General features: G+C 45.2%; 1 protein-coding gene across 5 annotated transcripts in view; it reads right to left on the minus strand.

Moving 5' to 3' along the window:
- Positions 1 to 22,018, minus strand: part of arid1b (AT rich interactive domain 1B (SWI1-like)) — a 64,534-nt gene extending 42,516 nt beyond the window's left edge. For 3 of the 5 annotated variants that reach the window (XM_040124911.1, XM_040124907.1, XM_040124908.1), the window contains exons 1-4: positions 21,187 to 22,018; positions 15,797 to 15,991; positions 4,132 to 4,335; positions 26 to 139 (exon numbers count right to left, since the gene is read on the minus strand). In XM_040124911.1, the coding sequence (XP_039980845.1) occupies positions 26 to 139; positions 4,132 to 4,335; positions 15,797 to 15,991; positions 21,187 to 21,927 (1,254 nt within the window). In that variant the 5' untranslated portion in view covers positions 21,928 to 22,018. The remainder of the gene's footprint in view (positions 1 to 25; positions 140 to 4,131; positions 4,336 to 15,796; positions 15,992 to 21,186) is intronic. The other 2 variants (XM_040124910.1, XM_040124909.1) reach the window with 1 other exon arrangement.
- Positions 22,019 to 22,252: the final 234 nt, after the last annotated feature.

The raw sequence follows: 22,252 nt of genomic DNA on the forward strand, positions 1-22,252 counted from the left end.
GATGTGCCGTCGTGTTCGGACTCACCGGCAGGCTGGACGGTCTCTCCTGTTGGCTTAGACTCATCTCCTCGTGGTTTGGTTTCCCAGGAGTCATGGCGGCGGACTGGCCCCGACCCCCGTACGCCTCCTGCGGCACCTCCTGCATCGGGTCAGACGGAGGAATAAAGTTGAAACTACAAAACGCTCAGAGCTCACACCCATTAGAACACCTTTTTACTCTCAATGGAACCAGCTGTTTACCATTTGACAAAACAATCTCACCTCAGCGTCCATTTAGCAGCCGTTCTGGAGCTTTCAACCACACCACAAGTCTTAAACAGCAAATTGGTGCCGGCTTTTGAGTCAACATGGATGGGAAGACATAGAGGTGCTCCAAAAGCTTTGCTAAGCAAACTCTGCTGATGATGATGACAGTGTGATACATTCAAAAGCTCAAGAGCATCTGCTAAATGGACCTTGTGGCGATTGTATTGTCTTCACAGCTGATTCCAAGGTCAAGACTGAGCTTTCAAGCTCAGCTACAGCACATGTTCTGGTTACTGGTGAGCTACTTGAATTAATGCCTATTTTTCCTACATGCTTAAGCAGCTTTTTCAAAAGGAAACACAAACAAGGACGGAAACGTTTGAGGGCACAAATCTCTCACAAAAATCCAGATGACAAAGATGTGAATCAAAGACGAGCCACTTTGCATTTTTCAAAGAGATACCAGCAAACCTTTGATAAATATTACCCTTTTGTCCAATTACAACACAACTGTTTTCTAAACTTCTTGTCTGTCTTTTATCAGACAACTGTGGTTTCTGCATTAGAGTTACAGAGTAAGAAGGAAAGCTGAGGGAGCCAAGAAACTTTCAGAATCATTGATAGAGAGTATTAAACAGTAGCATGCGAGTTAACACATGGTGCCACATCATTATATGCCACTGCCCTGTCGTCGCAAATCAGCTCTGTACAAAAACAGCTATTTATTCCTCACATCAGCTCATCCTCTGTCTGTACAATGTGTCCAGTGTGTGCTACGGGTCACGTGTGGTGGCTCTAATTTTACTGGTTGTGGAGTTGTGTGTCATTTCTGCTGTGCATCTGTTAGAAAACACAAGAAGACACTCCACGGGTTTCCTGTACCTTACTAGAAGACTCTCCGGGTTTACACTTGGTGTTTATGTGGTTTTTAGGACAAGACAGTGAGAGAAAATATCACTAAAATGAACTAAAACAACACGAGACATTCAATTAGTTACACTGACACCACAAAAGTCCACAGGGTATCAATACAACATCAGACATACAGATATAATTAATCTCAAAAGAGAATAAAGTTGACAAATGAAACAAGACAGAAAAGAATTAACTTGTGAGATTCCACCACTATATCGAATGTTCACACTAAACACTCTCTCATCCTATAGTTACAACCAAGGCGCAAAGTATAAAGCATATTTACAATTAACTGATGCACGTGACTACCTATACAGCCAGACAAACTAAACAAGCCAATAAACCAATTAGCCGATCACAGGAGCCGATTGGCTCCTGACGAGCTCGTACACCTGCCTCGCCTGAAATGTATGTGAACTTCAAGTCTGCGAGTACAACGGGCCGTGACTCGTACTCCAGCGGGAAACCAGCGGCCAGAACAGCGACCATGACGCCAAACTATCTGCCCAGCTATTATTGATCTGATACGAATGACTGTTTATTGGGAGAAAGTGACTCCTAAAAGTGTTGGACTTGTTGGAACTACAGAAACACTCGGTCCACCCTGACCGTACAGTTCTGTCACCTCGTAGACGACTGTTGGCCGAGTAGACTGACGAGTTTCACTTTGTTCTGTCATTAAGTTACTGACAGAATTAACAATGTGGAGAATGAGCACGAGAAGCCGCTGCCAGAATGTTTTCTACACTCAGCTCTGAAAATAAGGGAGCAGTGGTAACAGACTCGTTGCCAGCCTGGGTGTCAGAACAGAGCCACTCACACTTTCACATTCACACACTTTCACGTGCAGGGGAATGCTCACAGTGTAGCTGGCTGTAGTAAAGGGGCGGCAGTGCTGCAACACCAGCAGGCCGAGGTGACAAGACACAGTAAAGGGAAGGATTATTATCAGATTCTGGTCAACTTTATTTCAGCCGGTACCGATTCATTAAAATACGCCCAGATCGGCTCAGGAATCCCTAGTTAGCTCATCGACCGCTGCAGGATCAGAGGCACTGTGAATGACCAGCGCAGGTTAGGTTTAGCTTACGTGGGTAATACTGGATTTTTTACATATACTTACTTATTGGTGCAAACTGGACTTTTTTGTCCTACAAGCTTCAAGTGACATGATGCGACCGAATGAAGCCGGCGTGTCTTGCCTTTAACTCTCTGGGAGAATCTGTGCAGGTGAAATCGGCGGGATACTCTCTGCTGGTCAGCGCAGAAGGACTGCGGCTGCTCTCTCCAGACCCCTCACCAGGAGCGCCATCGCTCTCTCACAGAGTTAATTAGGGCTGTCAGAGTGGCAGCGTCTCAGGGGAAATCCTGCTTTATGTTACTGTAATTGGACTTTCTTCACTGTTCCTCAGACATGCAGACACCTGACAATTTCACCAATTACGCCGCACCGTCCCCTAGGTCTGTTTTTGGTCTGTACCGGACTGACTCTTCACACAACCTTGACTAACTCTACATCGTTTGAAAGCTCTCAGCCTCCTGATTCTATCACTACAACAGCTCCTTCCCTTTTCGGTCGTTAGTGAGGGAAAACACATGTCCACCTGCTAAAAACTCTTCACCATTTCCACCACAATATTCCCAAGAACAAAATGCACTCAAGCTTTAGACCAGTAAACCTGTTGTCCTGGAGAAAGAGTCCAAAGCCCTCTGTAGTTTTGTTTGTGATTGCTTGATTGATCAAGACCAAGGTCATGACTGTAGGCAAACGGGTTAAAGAACAGGAACCTTTTTATTTTGGGTCCATTATTTTCAGACTAGCCCACAAAGATGGGGGCGTCTGGTAACAGGTTAAGTGTTAGTTTCAGGTGTGTTTTCAGTAGCCGACGTTGCAGTATTTTCTATCTGCAGCGAATTGACTGGTCCGACTCGGACTGTGAGGTTTAAAGTTTCTCGGTGATCTCAGACTAAGTCAACTAAAGCTCAGTTTCTCTTCCTTCCCGGACACAGTCCCAGCAGCTGCTGGGAAACACAACAACATGGAGCCAGGTAGAGCTGTGGTGGTTTCGCTCAAATCAACTCCATCTTCAAAAGGATGTTGCTTTGTGGGGAAAGCTGTGACTATATTCTGCTTCTGTTTATCCTACTAGTTAATGTTCCTAAAACGAACACATGCTGTACGGTGTGACGGATAAATCCAATCACACCGTGAACCGTGACGTGATCTTTTTTTGTTTCTTCTTTTAAACACGTTATCAGTCATCTCTGCTGCAGGTCAGAGTGTTTCTACCCAGGACTCTCAGCTGAAAGGCTTGTGTTGTCTCGTGGTAGATTAGGAGGATAACGCAGCAGCTGAAGGTCGGGCATTGGAGGAGCGAGCATCTCCATTGTCACATCTGGTTAATGCAAATTCAACTCCTCTTTCTCTTTCACATTAAAAGCCCTCAGGCAGTTCAGGGAGCCGTCTAGAGCTGCAACGGTTAGCTGATTAATCGATTAGTTAATCGGAACGAAATTGCTCGTCAACTATTTTGATAATTAATTTATGGTTTCAGTCACCTTTCAAGCACAGAAAATCAAACATTTGCTGCTTTTAGCTTCTTTAATGTGAGCATTTGATGCTTTTCTTTTTCATATACGATCGTTTATGAAATATGTTTGAGTTTTGCACTGATGGACAGATACAGTAAGTGATATGAAGATGTCGCTTTGAGCTACGGGAAGTTTGCGTGGGAGTTCTTCTCCCCACTTTTTGACATTTCATAGACTAGAGTAAACAAGGAAATAATCGTTAGTAGCAATCCCTTACTTTCCCTTGAGGGCTTTTATTTTGTGAAACATCCGTAGGAAGTTTTATTTTTACAACAAACCATCAGCATGTGAGAACAGTGTTTGTGTTAAATGTTGCACCCAGGAGGTGATCACCGTCCTGCAGGAAACAGTCGGACAGTTTTGTAGCTTTAGTCGTACCTGTTGTGGCAGTGGGCGGGGCTGCATGTACGGCGGCTGGCTGGGGGCGGCTGGCTGCTGCTGTGGCGGGCTGAAGTACGGAGGCTGACTCGGCTGACAGTAACCACCCATGTTCTGCTGCTGCTGCTGCTGCTGCTGCTGCTGCTGCTGCTGCTGCTGCTGCTGCTGCTGCTGCTGCTGCTGCTGACTGTACTGAGAACCCATCTGAGGAGACGCCGAGAGAGAACAACAAACATCAGTAAAACGAGTCTCTGATGAATAAATAAAGAGGCCCCACGCTGACGGCTGATTTACTACAGACAAACTGAGCTGAGCCCAGTTGTGGTAAGAGCTATTTTGGGTGCCCTCACTTCTGAAAGACCTATTCATTTTTACCATAGACACAAATGCATTTCTATCCACCTGTTTTTTAGAGCACTTTCAATTTGCTCATAAAAAAAACTGAAGAGAAACGCTGGATATCAAAAAAAGCTTGAAAAATCTATTTTAAAAATAGCATTTGGTGGTGTTTGAGGTGGAACAGCAGCTGTGGATAAAACAGCCTGAGTGACTAAACTCTGACGAATATCAAGCGTGAGGAGAGGAAACCGTCAGGTCTGTGAGGAGCCGTGAGGAGGACGGAACCTTCCTCACATCAACACTTGGAACCAGCAGGAACGTCAGGTTCTCCATCGCCTGAGCTTTGACTGCAGCTCTTTTAGTGACCTCGTCTCGCTGTGTCCTCTTCTTCTGTGGTGGTTTAACGGCAGCGACCGGACAATCCGCTCCAACGGGTGATTATCGGCTCATGTTCACACAGCAGCAGTGGAGGGAAACAAACATTTGGGTATTTTGCTTAAAGTATGTGCTGCATTTGGATGGCAGCTTGACAAATGTTATATTTACTCAAAGTTGGAGCTCTCGACATGAAACTCTCCACGCAAAAGATGAACAGCTGTGTTGGAAAAGGTCTGGTTGGTGATTAAAATTTAAAGCTACAAGCCTGTGGACATGGGCACAAAACTTTGGTGCCGTGCGCCACTAAACGTAGGAGACAAAAAGAGGAACGAAAATCCGAAGCTTCAGTCAACTGACTTTTAAAATTTGGGTCAGTTCTGGGTGAATTCAGCACCTCTGGTACTTTGAATTTGTTCCATGGCAGTTGTTTCTGCTTTCTCCATGTTGTTTCTCAGTCTGTTTCCACTCTGCTGAACATGTGACACAAGCCAGAAAACACATTCTGCTGTATTCCTGGAAAGTGACCTATATATTTATTTTCCTGAAAATCTCTGACGGCCCCTGAGAGTTAAGAAAATTCTCAGGCTGCCTCTGACTGGGATAAACCTCCCACAACTCCACATACTGTCCGGGTGCAGGGACATCTGACCTCTGACCTCTTTACTGTTAGTGTCCCTCATATTTCTGGTCTGTGAACAGCAGCCCGTGTTTTTTTTTATATTAAAGTCACATGAAGAATCACATGATGGTCGTCAGTGTGAACGCGACCACATTTAGGATTTTAAACGCATTCCTCCCAATTTCACATCAGCTTTCCAGAGAGACAAACCCAGGCCAGGGAAGCTTGTTTATGTAACACATTCAGACACTGAGGCAGTTTTAAAGTGCTTTACATATTCTTTAACTTTAAAAGAAATTAAACACCCCCCCAGATAAGAAAAATAAATTAAAAACAGCACCCGTGGGCAAAATACATATGTACATCAACCTTGGCACATGTTACAATTACTGTTTAATTATTCTCCCATTTTATTAAGGTTCAATTTTAATTCTGTTTGCTGCAGGGGTTGGATTTACTTTAAATTCAAAAATCAAGTAAATGTGGGATTTGCACAGGAGTGGCCAAACTTTTGCACACAACTATATATATATATATATGTATATTAATAACATTACATGTTCAGTGAACAGTTCATTTGGAAAAAAACAAAACATTTTATTGCTGTATAACTGATGCATGTTTTGTAAAATAGCGGCCTCTTGTCTCAAATAAAAAGACTATACTTAAACTCATGCAGACACCGACCAGCCACAACATTCACACCGGTAACTGGTTTGAAAGTTGTGGCTGATCGGTGTCTGCCACTAATCCACTTCAATACAACAGTTCCACAGAAACATTTATCTTAATGAAGTTTATAGTGTTCAGCTAAATGCCTTAATTCAATTATATCATCATTACCTCAGTGTTGAGATATAAAAAGGACACGATAGTGTCGACAAAGTGTGACCATCATCAACTTCACAGCCTTCTGCCGGGTTGCGTTAGACTGTACAGATGTACTGTGCCTCATAAAGTGACCAGTGTTTGTATCCATTAATACAAACTTAGAGGCACAGCTGACTTAAGAATTAAATATAAAAACATAAAGGCAACCACATTAGAGAGGACTGGAGAGCCAAGAGCTGGGGTGCGCCTCACTGCAGATCCTCTGGTAATTTGACCTAAAGTCTGAAGCATTGCTGGTTTTGTCTCTGTCGTTCAGACGGAGGCGTCCCTCGTGGACACGCTGCTTCGGTCTGCATTCGGACATGTTGCAGAAATAATATCTGCCAGTGGGTCCACAGAGGAAAGTAATGACACCGACAAAGCAGAGTGTTGTCTCAGTTCTCTCTCAGGCTGCAGCACTGAGGGATCCCCTTGAAATTTTAATGAATGACAATCGTGTGTGTGGACCGCTCCTCTTCTCAGTGAGTCCACCGATCGTTTAATGTTATTAGAGAACAAGTTCTTTTGCCCGTTTTATCAGATCTGAGAGTAAACAAACATAAAATGACAGGACATTAAGTTTGGACTCTTCCCTCTGTCAACTGCATTTTACTGAAGCTCCCTTCACCTGATTTGTCTCTGTTTGATTTCATTCTTTTACTTATTTGTGCTTCTCTTGACTCGGTTATGTGCGCACATGCTTTTGTCATTGTTTTCATTTGCACCTTGTGAAGCGCTGTATGAATAAAGATGTGCTTACTCGCATGCTTTATGTAAAGCTGGATATTCATTGATTCGTCCATGACGTTGACATAAATGAACATTAAACAAATAAGGAGAGACTCTTCCGCTCTGGTCGCCTCACGAGGGGAAAATACTCTTTATAGACTGATCTGGATCTGAGAAGAATCTCCTGAGCAACTTAAAAATGGCTCCTTCGTGGATTTTAGAAGTTTTGCTTTCTTTGTGTACAAGAGATGAAGATTAAGAGACTCCGTTTTAGGCATTAATGTTCTAAAAAGCGCATTTAATCTCTCTCTGGATGTTTCACCTTGGTCTGCATCTCGGGAGTTACTGTATATCTATCAGCTACAAGAAGCTTCGCTAATCTTTCTTCTTCCGGTTCCAGGGGATCTACGCTAAGAGGTCTGGCAGGGCAGCAAAGCCAGACTCTCCCTCCTGCTGCAGTCTGAAAACCAAACAGATTCAGTTTCATCTGCTGCTCTCTGCTTTACACAAACTGGTGAGAATAAGCCCCGATATAAACGTTAAAAAAGGTGCGGAGACAGGTGGAGATGACTCCCACAGACCTTTCCCATTGGCTCGTTATCCCCGAAAGCTCAGGCCCTCCTCGGGAATATAAACCGACGCAAAATGCAGCAAGACGCAACCTCACTGCAATCTGAGAGACCTGGAGCGCTGAGGGCCGCAGCGAGGATTAACTGCCTTGCTCAGGAGCACCTGCTGCGTGAGCTCAGACACTCAGCAACCGTGGTGTAATGTCAGTGTGATGATGAAAGCGGGAGTCAGGGACGACGTCTGCAGTGATGTCTACTTTCTCTGGTGTCAGTTTCTTCCCTGTGAGGATCCCCTGCTTTTCTCTGTCGGACAAAACGAGACGTTTGCGTGTTTCTCGACGTTAAATTTGTCGATTGCTCTGCGATTGATGGTTTGATCTCTGAAGATGAAATGAAGTATGGTAGAGGTGAGGGTGAGTTTGTTGGCTGGTGTCAGGCCAGTTTTCTTTAGCTACATACCAAGAAAACTAAGGACTTTCTTTAAAATTGCAGAATAAGAGGAAAAACACACCAACAAGCAGCTATCAATGGTGAGTGTATTGAAGTTGTAATTGACAGTAACTGATGTAAAACTGTCCTGGGACTTAAGCACAAGTGTCATTTACAAGAAAGGATTACAAGAATTATATTTTATGCATACGCTTTGACAGTTTGGAGTGGACGGACAGATGCTGGTTCTCTTCTACTGTTTATTCGTGGAGATCATTCCCACTTTTTGTTTTGCTGCTCGGTATTTTTCACTGCTTGGAATAAACAAAGCAAACTCGGTGAGACTGTTTATGTGTTTAAAAAAGCAGCAAATCCTCTCGTTTTAAAAACTGAAGCCAGAGAATTTGAGCCTGTTTGAAAAATGTCATCAAATTATCAAAACCGTTGCCGATCAACTTATCGATTATTAGACTAATTGTTGCAGTTCCAGTATATGATTTCTCCTGACAATGGCAACCACATACACAAACATTTAAGAACTGACATTACTGCCTACAGCAGCCAAGAGAGTAGATGAGCACTTTTTCCAAACCTTCTAAGGACCTCAACCCTGAAAAGGACTAAGATGGAAAACTAGAGGATTTCCCCCAAATTAGACTGTTCCTTTAAAGTACATGAAGAATACAGGCCCGGATTTGGGTTTTAGACTTAAAAAATGCTCTGAATGTTGTGCCAGAAAGTCGCCTGCAGACAGCAAAGGTCCTGGAACCTGAAACCAGGATCAATCTAACGAGCACAGAGGGATAAGCTGACTGGTCGACATCCAATTTCATCTGGAATCAGAGAGTTAATAAAGGAAGCGTCCCGGGGCCATCTGGGGCCTCGCTCACATAAAAGTCATTACATTTCCTCTCTCTGCCTCTGTGGCTCTCTTCATCTGAGCACAGGCGACAACACTGACACAAGTTCCTTCAGGCTGAACAGAAAAAAAAAACCCACCTCTGTCAACCTGTAATGATGTAATAACATCGCTGTTACTCGGTGATGACAATCTCTCTCTGGAGGAATCTGCCAAACGACATCAGAGGATTGTCGGAGGAAAAGCTCCGGGGGAAGAAAACAGTGATCTGGGTAATCTACGACCTGAGAACAAAGACTGCAGCGGAGCCAGGAGAGAACGGCTGAGAAAACCACCTGCAGAGGGTTCACCTGAAATCTTCAACAACCGTAGAAACCAGCATCCAACAGTCAGGTTTCCTCAAGACGTCAAAAATACTGTAGGTTTGCAGTTTTAACTTTGACTAGAAACTCAAAAGACAGAAAAGGGATAAGAAAATAATGGAAGATCAGTGAAAACAAACAGCCAAACCTGGAGTCAAACCCAGAATGTTGGGTTTATGTGGACACACTGTAGGCCAATGAGCCCAATAATGAGTTTGTTAACTGTGTGTATAGCAAAGATCAGTCGATTAATCGATGAGTCGACCAACAGAAAATGACTCTTTGTGACACTTTATAGACAAAACCATCAACCCAATATTCGACAAAATATTATGGTGTGACCAGCCAATCAGCAAACACCTCACTGACTGAAAATATGCATTTTACCGACACATCCAACTCTCAAGTTCAAACATTTATCGATCAAATAGGATCAGTGGTCGATAACTCTGACTGCAGACGCCCAAGTCCTCCAACCTCCGTCTCATGGCTTGGTGTCAAAATCTAGTTTTGAGAACCTGAACTGTAAAGTTGTGTTTCATCTGAGTGCTTCCATTTTTTGTGTGTCAGGTTATTAACAGATGGAAAACCTTGGTTTGGGCAAGGTTATATTAATTATTCCAATTCTGTGAGGTTGCAACCAACAATTATTTTCATTCTCAATACATCTGACAATTTTTTTTATGTGTTATTGATTCTTCAGTGTATAAAATTTCAGAAAATATTGAAAAAGGCCCATCATTATCCCCTGAAGCCCAAGTTACAATATTCTGATTGATTTGTCTGAATAACAGTCACAAATATAAAGATGTTGAGTTCACTGTCATAAAAAATTCACGTTCCAGAAGCTGGAACAAGCGAATTGTTGGCATTTTTGATTAAAAAAATTTTTTTTTTCTTTTAATCGACTACTCAGTTAATCAACTCATCATGTCAGCTGTAGAGTGCTGGTTTCTGGCTGTCTTGGGAAATAATGACACTGACATGTATAGTGAGGGTCAGTAGGGGCCCAACAACCATTCTTTGCCCCGGGGCCCCCGGCAGATTAATCGGGTCATGTCTGGAGCTAGTCAGGACTGTGTGCCTTGCTCAGGGATACCAGGGTTTCCCGCTGTGTTTCACTGCGGATGCTCCCCTTGCATGCATGAAAAAGAAGCTGTGTATGTAGAAATATTTTTTTAAATCATATAAAATGATGAATATTTCAAAGATACTATCATACACATCAACAGCAGTGGAGCGAGTACGTAGGAGCGCAGGAGTGTTAGTCACGTTTCTGCCAAAGTGTCAATTATATTTTACTCGCCATGAAAACTTCACGGAAATCAGCAGTGAGCGATGGTCAGTAGAGCCACGTTCAAGGTTGCACGAGTTCAGTGTTTCATACTAGAAATGTCGCTTTTTCTTGTATGTGACGCATCAGAAGCAGCAGCAGTCGTCAGTAAACACAGATGAACCTGGAGAACCCCATCTGCTCTGTGTAGCAGCATCAGACCCAAACCAGAAGTCTGGAGTCTAAAAATAGCCCGAGCCCAGTCTGCACCCGGAATAGCCTGACCCACAGCGGCCCGGCCCGGCCCGGCCCTCTGTGCAGCAACCGTGTGGTCTGACGGCATCAATGGCTGCGCTGTCATCCGAGCGGCTCGTCCACGTTGACGAGGTGGTGTCGCTGCAGATGAATCAGCAGGTCGGCTCCACGAGCGAACGACCGGCTCAAAGTCTTTGAAAACAAGTGAACTCATCACGGCTGCAGTGGGTCAGGAAACACTGCCCCGCTCAAAATACACAAACAAATTCAAATGTTTCGTCAAACAACAACTATCAAACTGTAGCTGTGAGTCTACAACTCAGCCATTTCCCACCATTTGGCTTAATCTTTTAATTAATTCATCTTTTCTGACAAACATTTAGTGTCCTTTAGTTGTAGACTTTGTTGGACCATTTGTTTCAGAGTCTTCATCAGTTTGATGTGGACAGACACAGACAAAGGGCAGAATGGAAACCACGGTAACAGGGTTGACGTGAACAGAGATCTGCACGGGCCTGTACCACAAAGCAGGTTCAGCTTAGTCCGGATGTCTTGGGGCTCCACACCGGTCCCCCCAAATAACCTGTCAACTCTGAGTTTACTGATTCAGCCGCGGGTGTGTTCATGTGTGAGAGGAGCAGCTGTTGATTACAACAAACATCATCGCAATCATGAATGAAGTACTCAGTGTGATATGAGATGAAACCGTGATGCCGTATATCTGCGGCAGCATCAAAAAGTGATTTTCAGCAAGTGGCACTGTGAACAATACGATCACAATCTGAACTGATTAAGAAGCAGCAGAAATGATGGAAATCATATCCAGTAATTAAGTCAGGCTATAAATATGTGGGAATTATTGCACGTGTCTTTAGTATAGAGTATTGTATGCTTTTGTGTCTAATGACGAACAAACTATTCTGAACACGTGACGCAGATTAAAAAAGTTAAAGTAATGTCAGACTGACTCTGCTGCCAAAGCAGAGAGGAAGAGAAAAGTGCTGCATTTACTGTATAATCATGGAGCTAGTAAACAGCATGTGGATTATTCATCTAGCAACAGAGCAGGCCTTTATTTGCTCTGGACCCGGGACCGGCACCCATTTGATCAGATCCGGCACCTCCTTTGTCACAATGAAAAATCTGTAAATAAATTCTGTGTAATGTTTCTTGTCATTTTTTTTATTTCCCATTGAAGTCGCTCGTAAATCGCTTGTTTGCTTCCTTTGTTTGTGATGACAGTTCTGTTTAGTTTTGTTTAGTTTGAACAGCTAGCGCCTAGTTTTAACAGGACTGTTGATTTTTGATGCGTTCCCTGACTTTTTCTCCCCCCTGACCCGCCGGACCCTCTCTGTGTTCTGGGACCTCCTGATTTACAAATGAAGCACCGCAACAGAGGGTTTAGTTTATGTTTACAATTGTCGTGACCCAACTGAACCCAACTGAACCCAACTGAACCCAACTGAACCCAACTGAACCCAACTGAACCCAACTGAACCCAACTGAACCCAACTGAACCCAACTGAACCCAACTGAACCCAACTGAACCCAACTGAACCCAACTGAACCCAACTGAACCCAACTGAACCCAACTGAACCCAACTGAACCCAACTGAACCCAACTGAACCCAACTGAACCCAACTGAACCCAACTGAACCCAACTGAACCCAACTGAACCCAACTGAACCCAACTGAACCCAACTGAACCCAACTGAACCCAACTGAACCCAACTGAACCCAACTGAACCCAACTGAACCCAACTGAACCCAACTGAACCCAACTGAACCCAACTGAACCCAACTGAACCCAACTGAACCCAACTGAACCCAACTGAACCCAACTGAACCCAACTGAACCCAACTGAACCCAACTGAACCCAACTGAACCCAACTGAACCCAACTGAACCCAACTGAACCCAACTGAACCCAACTGAACCCAACTGAACCCAACTGAACCCAACTGAACCCAACTGAACCCAACTGAACCCAACTGAACCCAACTGAACCCAACTGAACCCAACTGAACCCAACTGAACCCAACTGAACCCAACTGAACCCAACTGAACCCAACTGAACCCAACTGAACCCAACTGAACCCAACTGAACCCAACTGAACCCAACTGAACCCAACTGAACCCAACTGAACCCAACTGAACCCAACTGAACCCAACTGAACCCAACTGAACCCAACTGAACCCAACTGAACCCAACTGAACCCAACTGAACCCAACTGAACCCAACTGAACCCAACTGAACCCAACTGAACCCAACTGAACCCAACTGAACCCAACTGAACCCAACTGAACCCAACTGAACCCAACTGAACCCAACTGAACCCAACTGAACCCAACTGAACCCAACTGAACCCAACTGAACCCAACTGAACCCAACTGAACCCAACTGAACCCAACTGAACCCAACTGAACCCAACTGAACCCAACTGAACCCAACTGAACCCAACTGAACCCAACTGAACCCAACTGAACCCAACTGAACCCAACTGAACCCAACTGAACCCAACTGAACCCAACTGAACCCAACTGAACCCAACTGAACCCAACTGAACCCAACTGAACCCAACTGAACCCAACTGAACCCAACTGAACCCAACTGAACCCAACTGAACCCAACTGAACCCAACTGAACCCAACTGAACCCAACTGAACCCAACTGAACCCAACTGAACCCAACTGAACCCAACTGAACCCAACTGAACCCAACTGAACCCAACTGAACCCAACTGAACCCAACTGAACCCAACTGAACCCAACTGAACCCAACTGAACCCAACTGAACCCAACTGAACCCAACTGAACCCAACTGAACCCAACTGAACCCAACTGAACCCAACTGAACCCAACTGAACCCAACTGAACCCAACTGAACCCAACTGAACCCAACTGAACCCAACTGAACCCAACTGAACCCAACTGAACCCAACTGAACCCAACTGAACCCAACTGAACCCAACTGAACCCAACTGAACCCAACTGAACCCAACTGAACCCAACTGAACCCAACTGAACCCAACTGAACCCAACTGAACCCAACTGAACCCAACTGAACCCAACTGAACCCAACTGAACCCAACTGAACCCAACTGAACCCAACTGAACCCAACTGAACCCAACTGAACCCAACTGAACCCAACTGAACCCAACTGAACCCAACTGAACCCAACTGAACCCAACTGAACCCAACTGAACCCAACTGAACCCAACTGAACCCAACTGAACCCAACTGAACCCAACTGAACCCAACTGAACCCAACTGAACCCAACTGAACCCAACTGAACCCAACTGAACCCAACTGAACCCAACTGAACCCAACTGAACCCAACTGAACCCAACTGAACCCAACTGAACCCAACTGAACCCAACTGAACCCAACTGAACCCAACTGAACCCAACTGAACCCAACTGAACCCAACTGAACCCAACTGAACCCAACTGAACCCAACTGAACCCAACTGAACCCAACTGAACCCAACTGAACCCAACTGAACCCAACTGAACCCAACTGAACCCAACTGAACCCAACTGAACCCAACTGAACCCAACTGAACCCAACTGAACCCAACTGAACCCAACTGAACCCAACTGAACCCAACTGAACCCAACTGAACCCAACTGAACCCAACTGAACCCAACTGAACCCAACTGAACCCAACTGAACCCAACTGAACCCAACTGAACCCAACTGAACCCAACTGAACCCAACTGAACCCAACTGAACCCAACTGAACCCAACTGAACCCAACTGAACCCAACTGAACCCAACTGAACCCAACTGAACCCAACTGAACCCAACTGAACCCAACTGAACCCAACTGAACCCAACTGAACCCAACTGAACCCAACTGAACCCAACTGAACCCAACTGAACCCAACTGAACCCAACTGAACCCAACTGAACCCAACTGAACCCAACTGAACCCAACTGAACCCAACTGAACCCAACTGAACCCAACTGAACCCAACTGAACCCAACTGAACCCAACTGAACCCAACTGAACCCAACTGAACCCAACTGAACCCAACTGAACCCAACTGAACCCAACTGAACCCAACTGAACCCAACTGAACCCAACTGAACCCAACTGAACCCAACTGAACCCAACTGAACCCAACTGAACCCAACTGAACCCAACTGAACCCAACTGAACCCAACTGAACCCAACTGAACCCAACTGAACCCAACTGAACCCAACTGAACCCAACTGAACCCAACTGAACCCAACTGAACCCAACTGAACCCAACTGAACCCAACTGAACCCAACTGAACCCAACTGAACCCAACTGAACCCAACTGAACCCAACTGAACCCAACTGAACCCAACTGAACCCAACTGAACCCAACTGAACCCAACTGAACCCAACTGAACCCAACTGAACCCAACTGAACCCAACTGAACCCAACTGAACCCAACTGAACCCAACTGAACCCAACTGAACCCAACTGAACCCAACTGAACCCAACTGAACCCAACTGAACCCAACTGAACCCAACTGAACCCAACTGAACCCAACTGAACCCAACTGAACCCAACTGAACCCAACTGAACCCAACTGAACCCAACTGAACCCAACTGAACCCAACTGAACCCAACTGAACCCAACTGAACCCAACTGAACCCAACTGAACCCAACTGAACCCAACTGAACCCAACTGAACCCAACTGAACCCAACTGAACCCAACTGAACCCAACTGAACCAAACTGAACCCAACTGAACCCAACTGAACCCAACTGAACCCAACTGAACCCAACTGAACCCAACTGCCACATCTGAGACCCAAGTCTGGAATGAAACCCCAAGATATGAATGGAAAACTGTTCCTGCGACGCTACCATCGTGATCGAGAAGGTGCAGAGGGCACCATGAGATACAACCCCACACTAACATACTGACACAAGTTAAGTAGCAGAAGAATTTCTTCCTCTTTTTCATTTTAAAAAGGTGGACAGAGCTTCTCCTACCTGTTGCTGAGGGTACTGCATCCCTCCCATCCCCATTTGCCCTCTGCCAGGCATCGCCATCGGGTATCTGTGGGGGGAGGGGGCGCCGTAGGGCTGGCCGGGGTATGGCGCCCCCTGCTGCTGCTGGGAGTACGGGTTGTTGCTCATTCCGTAGAGCTGAGAGCGCTTCATCGCCATCGGGTCCATGGGCGGCACCTGAACGAGAGAAGTGACTGGATGATGGGCGATTCTGTTGCCGATGCAGGTGACTGAAATATCTCAACAGCTAGCGGATGAACTGCGATGAGATTTGTTTCACGCGTTCACGTTCCCCTCTGGATAAACTGTAGTTACTCCGCTGATCCCCTGACTTTTCATCTAGCGCCATCATCAGGTCACATTTGAAATTCGTCCAACACTTTGGTTTGTGACCTGCAGAGCTAAAGACGCAGCCTTCAGTCTGAGCTGTACGTTGTGGTTAGTGCTACTTACGTGTGGCAGTAATATTTTAATGGAGTGGACTATGGACGTAACCAATAGAAGAGTTAGAGATTCAGTCTGCATGAAATGTGAGGGGGGTGGGGGGGGTCAGTGCAGCTGTCAAATACTGAAAGTACACAAATGAATTGCGTGTCATGTGAAATTCGTCAGAACTTGATTTCTGGAAAAGCTGACAGCCCTACGAGGGATGAAACACTAGCATCGGCAGCTAAAGGGAACAGTATACTTGGGGCCGCTCCTGAATATACTTAGGGGTGCTGGGTCTGTACATTTCTGAAACTGAGGATCTGAAATCGACACCCACTTCAACCCAACCCTGACGCTACTTCCAACTGGCCCCTAGCACCTCATGGCTGAAGGCCAAACTGTCACTGAAGGAAAGTGCTGTTTTATTTAAAGGGACATGTGCCCATACAGCCTTACTGAAAATCCCACATTCAGAGGAATGACACCGACCCAGAGACTGAGGTAAACAACCCTAGCATTAGGAACGGGCTAAACGCTGCTTATGTTTGCTGTTGCCGGTGTCGCAGAAGCGATCCTTTTTGGGGGTATTTCTGATTTAGGATTGAAATTTTTTTTTAAAGTAAATAATCCAATTTATTTTAGTCACACTTATTGAAAAAGTAAAACTATCAAATCCTAATCGCAGCTGACTTGAGTCGTATCAGATCGGCTGGGAATCGTACTACACCGCACCGTTGTACATTTATCCATATCGTTTTTGTACTTGATTGCAGACTGTGTGATTGTATTGCTTTGGGTGCATGACACTGCTGTGAATCCCGAGGAGCCAATGAATCCAATTTCCACTCGAGAAAGTAGAGTTTGCCCGTCGCTCCGCTCGTGGTCCCCGCTCTGCCGAGGGGGGGGGGGGCACGCCTGAGACTAAACTCTCATGTCAGAGCAGATTCAATTGGAGCAGCGAGATGCGAGCAGCCTGGGAGGCCACTATAAACTTGAGTCACACCTGGGTACGCTTTAATATTCACACACACACTGTGTTTGACACACTGACATAACAGTAGGTGAGAGAAGTGACTCAGTGTGAACAGATGTTTTACGACTGCCGCTAAAAATAGAAACCATTTATGGATTTTACACGCGCACGCGCACGCGCGCACACACACACACACACACACACGCACACAAAGGATTCAACATTCAATCCCGTTCTTTTATCTTTTCTTTGGATGACATCGGTCAGCTGAGGAGAGTAAATAAACATTAAAAAGAAGCGGAGCAACACTGGAGCTCTGCCAAGTCCACACAGCTGGTTGTAGTAAGGGAGGAAGACCAAGCTGGAAGAGCCCTGATCAATAATCCAGATGTAAACAGAAGGAAGGGAAGGTTGGCTGTCAACGATGCTCAGTACAACATGTGACAGATCAGTCATAAAACTCTTGTAGATCTTGTAAATGAGGGCAGTAAAACAGTGAAAGTTTTGGCAGAGCAGGTGTCAAATCTCATCAAAGACCAGAAGAAAATAGAAGAGATGAAAGGTTTGATTCAAAACTAGAGTTGGGCGACGTGAGGGCATTCTGTGTATGACGAAATAAATGTGTCAGCCATCGGAGACTGCCCCCCCCCTACACATTCATACTATGGCAGGTATCCATTCAATATTTATGGTTGTAGTAGACCATCGGGGGCAATGTTGGAAATCGGTGAGCAGGAGTAATTTATGGCATCATTTGTATTTATATGGTTTATGGATCCATCTGACATATCCAAAACAGACACACAGACAAACAACGCCGCACATAACTTATCGGGAGGCTGCTTTGCCCCAGTTTGTGCCTCTCGTGTATTGACATCACTTCGGAGCTAAGCATCTGTTTTTCTGAAAGATTACGTTGCTTTTAACCCATTTTCCAAGCTGTGACTCTATTTCCTACAACATTAGCTGCAAATGACTTTTCTCCTTGTGTTGTACAACACAAGAACAATATATTGTTTGAAAATATTACATATGCTGGCAATTAAGGATCATTTTTATCACTAATTAATTGATATTTAATTTCTCAATTTATCGTTTGGCCAGTAAATGTCACATGACAATTTCCTGGATGTTACGTCCTCAGATGTCTTATTTTGTCAGACCAACGGTTTCAAATTACAGAAAAGCAGAAATTCGTCACATTAAAGAAACTGGAACAGAGAATCTTTGTTTTCTTTTCCTTGATCAATGACTTTAAGGACAAGGGGTCTATCAAAATAACGGTTTATCTTCTGTAGATCAACATTCATCTACTAATAATTTCTGCTCTACGATTTAATCATGGAAGAAACGATCAAGACAAACAATGAAGCATCAGTTTTTTTGTGTCCTTGCGTTTCTGTTTACCACATTTATTTGGATTAGAGAAGAGTCCCACCCTGGGAAACAGGTCAACAATTTGGACAAAAAACATAAATAAAAATCTTAACTTGAAGTTCCACTTTTTGCCTTTTTCCATGCCTTTTAACTGCATCAGCAGACAGAATATGAAAACAAAGAAATCTGATTTCCCCCCCCCAAAAAAAAATGCCTACACAATAAATCATTATGCTTCAATACTACACGCTTTTAAACCTGAAAGTTACTGTCTATCCTTCTTCTTCAAAAGTGTTTGTGCAAGCTGAAACCGTTAAGGCAAAATTTACATTTGAAAATTCCACCCAGTACTCAGGCACAAAAAATGACACCCATTGACCTCGAAGAGGGTCTATAATAATCAAGTGTACGTTTTCGCAATTATCTCAAAAACGGCTTTTAACCTTTCAAGTCGTCTGCATCTTTGCTCCGCTGGTTTTCTGGTCCAAAAAAGTGAAAGCTAAACAAACTAGTCGGAGGCCATTTATCCGATTCTCTCAAAACTTGGTATAAACCATCTAAAGACAACGCTGACAAAAAGTTTTCAGCAGTCAATAAGTCACCTTCTCTGCGGAAACAAAGGTCCAGGGTTCAAATCCCCTGGTGCCTAAGTCCTGTTTGCCAACAATGTGGTAATTCACGCATGTGGTGTCCAAATGTTTTCAAGCTGCTTGGCCTCTTATTGTTGCCAGTTGAGGCTATATATTTATTTAATGTGGTTAAGGGATTGTTGAACGCTTGTGAATTATAAATGATGTGGGGTATGAGGATAGAAATGTTAATTATCTGATAAATCTTCATTTAAAAAGCATTTTATTATCTTAGTAAAATAAATATGCAGTGGATGGAATGCTTTTAATCCAGATAGTTGAAACAGCAGTAGGTGTTGTCAAACAACCTTCTGGGTTTGTGAGAGGATTTTTCTTTCAGAAAAACGTAAATGTGCAGCAACTACTCAATTACTCGATTGACTGATCAAAAGAAAATTCGTCGTCTATTTCTATATGACTGTTTTGACAATTACTGATAATCGGTTAAAACTGGATGGTTCCAGGTTCACAAACGTGATAATATTCTGCTTTTCTCGGCCTTCCATTGTAGTAAACCGATTATTTTAGGGATCTGGACTGTTGGTCGGGAAAAAAACACACTTTTAATAACGACACCTTGCACTCTAGGATATCGTGATGCGTTTTTTTTTCTGATATATAGTTCAAACTATTAATCGAGCAGATTACGCCTGAAACGATTAGTCAGTTAATCAATTAGTTGATCAACAGAAGAACAATATGCAACTGTTCTGATAATCAACTGGTCGTTTGTCATTTTTCAAGCAAAAACCGATTCTCTGACTGTCTGCTTCTCTTTGTCACGCATGTTATTAAACTGAATCTCTTTGGGTTTTGGATTTTGGGCTCAGACAAAACAAGACGTCATCTCAGCCTCTGCGTAGCCGTGATTGGCATTTTTCACTGTTTCTGGCTTTTTGTGGACCTAATGCTTGATCGGAAAAAATCCTCAGCAGATTAATCGATAATGAACTTTTTGCAGCCAAAAGTATCTTGCGTCCTGCTCTGTTATCTCCACAGTGTATTTCACAAAGCAGGCATGAGCGGCGACAGGAGCGACGCACCAGGGGACTGAGGCCTCCTGCGGGCCCGGGCTGCTGCGGTGGGGGGCGGCGGTGGGGGGCGGCTGGAGGAGCATGCTGAATATTTTTGCTCCAGTGTTATGCCGCTGGTAATGGGCACATGGCTAATCTGCATGTGTGAAGGTCAGGGCTCTTGTGTGGAGATGGGGCCATAATGGGCTCCAGGCCAACAAAGCCGAGGCCAGATCGGAAGCTTAGAGTGGCGGCCTCACCAAAAGCTCACGCCGCTGATAAAACTCCTCTCCACGGGGGGGTCTGCTGTCTAACAACAGACACAACTGAACGGGCAATGACACCTCAAATTACTTCAAAAGAGATCATTAGCATGTGTGAGGCAATTAGTGGATATCAGGGTTGAATGGACTCGTCAGAAAGCTAACTGTCAGGCCCTGTCACCAAATCTCAGTGTTCCCCGACTTTATTTAACGATATAACCGCCGATTATACACTGTCACCGCGCCTACAGTCAGCGGGTTGATTTCATACATACATGCAGCCTCTGCGGGCCTGTGTTTAGCTGTTCATAACAGCTAAAGTGCTAATGTTAGCTTAGCATAGCAAGCTAAAAACGGAGTCACCTTGGACACAGAACCAAAACCATGACTTTACTAACTAATGTTAACTGCTTTGCTGGTTATATGTTAATGCTTCCGCTACTACTTAATTGAGGACGAGGCTTTATTTACTTAAAAGTCAGAAATGTCCAGTAATGAGTGTCTGTCTGTATAAATGACGTCTATCTGCAGGGGAAATAAAAAAATACACCTAGCTCAGCAGCTAACTGACGTTAGCTATTTGGGTTAGCATAGCGGCTAACAGGTTAGCCGGAACAAGATGACTGTCTCTGATTATCCGGGCGAGTTTATCGCCAAACAGAAAGGTGTTCAACGAGGTGTTACTCACCTGGGACCTGCCGCTACCCTGCCCGTTATTCCCCGGGCTCAAGGCCGGGTGATTTCTTTGCTGTCCTCCCCAGCCGTGAGCAGCCGAACCGTACTGGGAGCCCATGTCTTTGGCCAGCCCCATGCTCGGCGGCGGCTGCTGCTGCTGTGCAGAGGGATTATAGTCTGGATATCCACCTCCATAACCCCGCATCATCGGGCTCGGGGACGTCAATAACTGATTCAAAGTCGGCGTAGCCCCGGACGGGTGCTGCTGCTGCTGCTGTTGCTGCTGCTGCTGCTGCTGTTGCTGTTGCCCCTGTCCAGGAAACCGCTGAAAGCCTCCGCTGTTTCCGCCAACGCCTCCAACTCCAGCCGGGGAACTGGTAGCTACCATAGCCGCTTTGCTGTGATTAGCAGCGGCCGAGCTGCCGCTGCCCGGGCCCATCAGGCTGTTCCCCTGGCGTGAAGGACTCATCATGCCTCCGTATCCACTAGTCCCGTAGCCGGGTCGATAGTTCGGGTAGTGGTTGTACGGGCTGTTGTTGCTGTAGCCTTCGTGGGAGTTCTGAACCTGGTCCATGGTGTTGTGTACCGAGAGCGCCGCTGTTACCCCAGTCCCTGGGCTTTGTTGTCCGCCATGTTGATCAAAGCAAGGCCCTCCTCTTCCATTCCCATAATAATGATTAAACTCGGAGCTGGTCCCACTTGGAGGAGGGTTGTTGGTGGTGGTGCTGGTGGCTGATCCCAGGCTGGCATCCATCCGCTCCTCCTCCTCCTCCTCCTCCTCCTCCTCACTCTTGTTCAGCTGGTGTTGGTGATGGCGCTCCTCTGTTCGGATGTTCCCCACCAGGAGGATGTTTTCTTCTCTTCCATGGTGTTGTCGGTTCCCGCTGCTCTCTCCCCGGCCCCGCTGGATGTTGTTGTTGTTGTTGTTGTTGTTGTTGTTGTTGTGGGTTTGCCGCTGGTGGTGCTGCTGCTGGATAAAGTGGCTGGACGGCGGTGGTGTGTGGTGGGATGATGATGATGATGATGATGATGGAGGAGGAGGTAGAGGAGGAGGAGGAGGTCCAATACTACCGCCAGGA

This window comes from Xiphias gladius, chromosome 4, assembly GCF_016859285.1.
Source record: "Xiphias gladius isolate SHS-SW01 ecotype Sanya breed wild chromosome 4, ASM1685928v1, whole genome shotgun sequence".
Lineage (NCBI taxonomy): Eukaryota > Metazoa > Chordata > Actinopteri > Istiophoriformes > Xiphiidae > Xiphias > Xiphias gladius.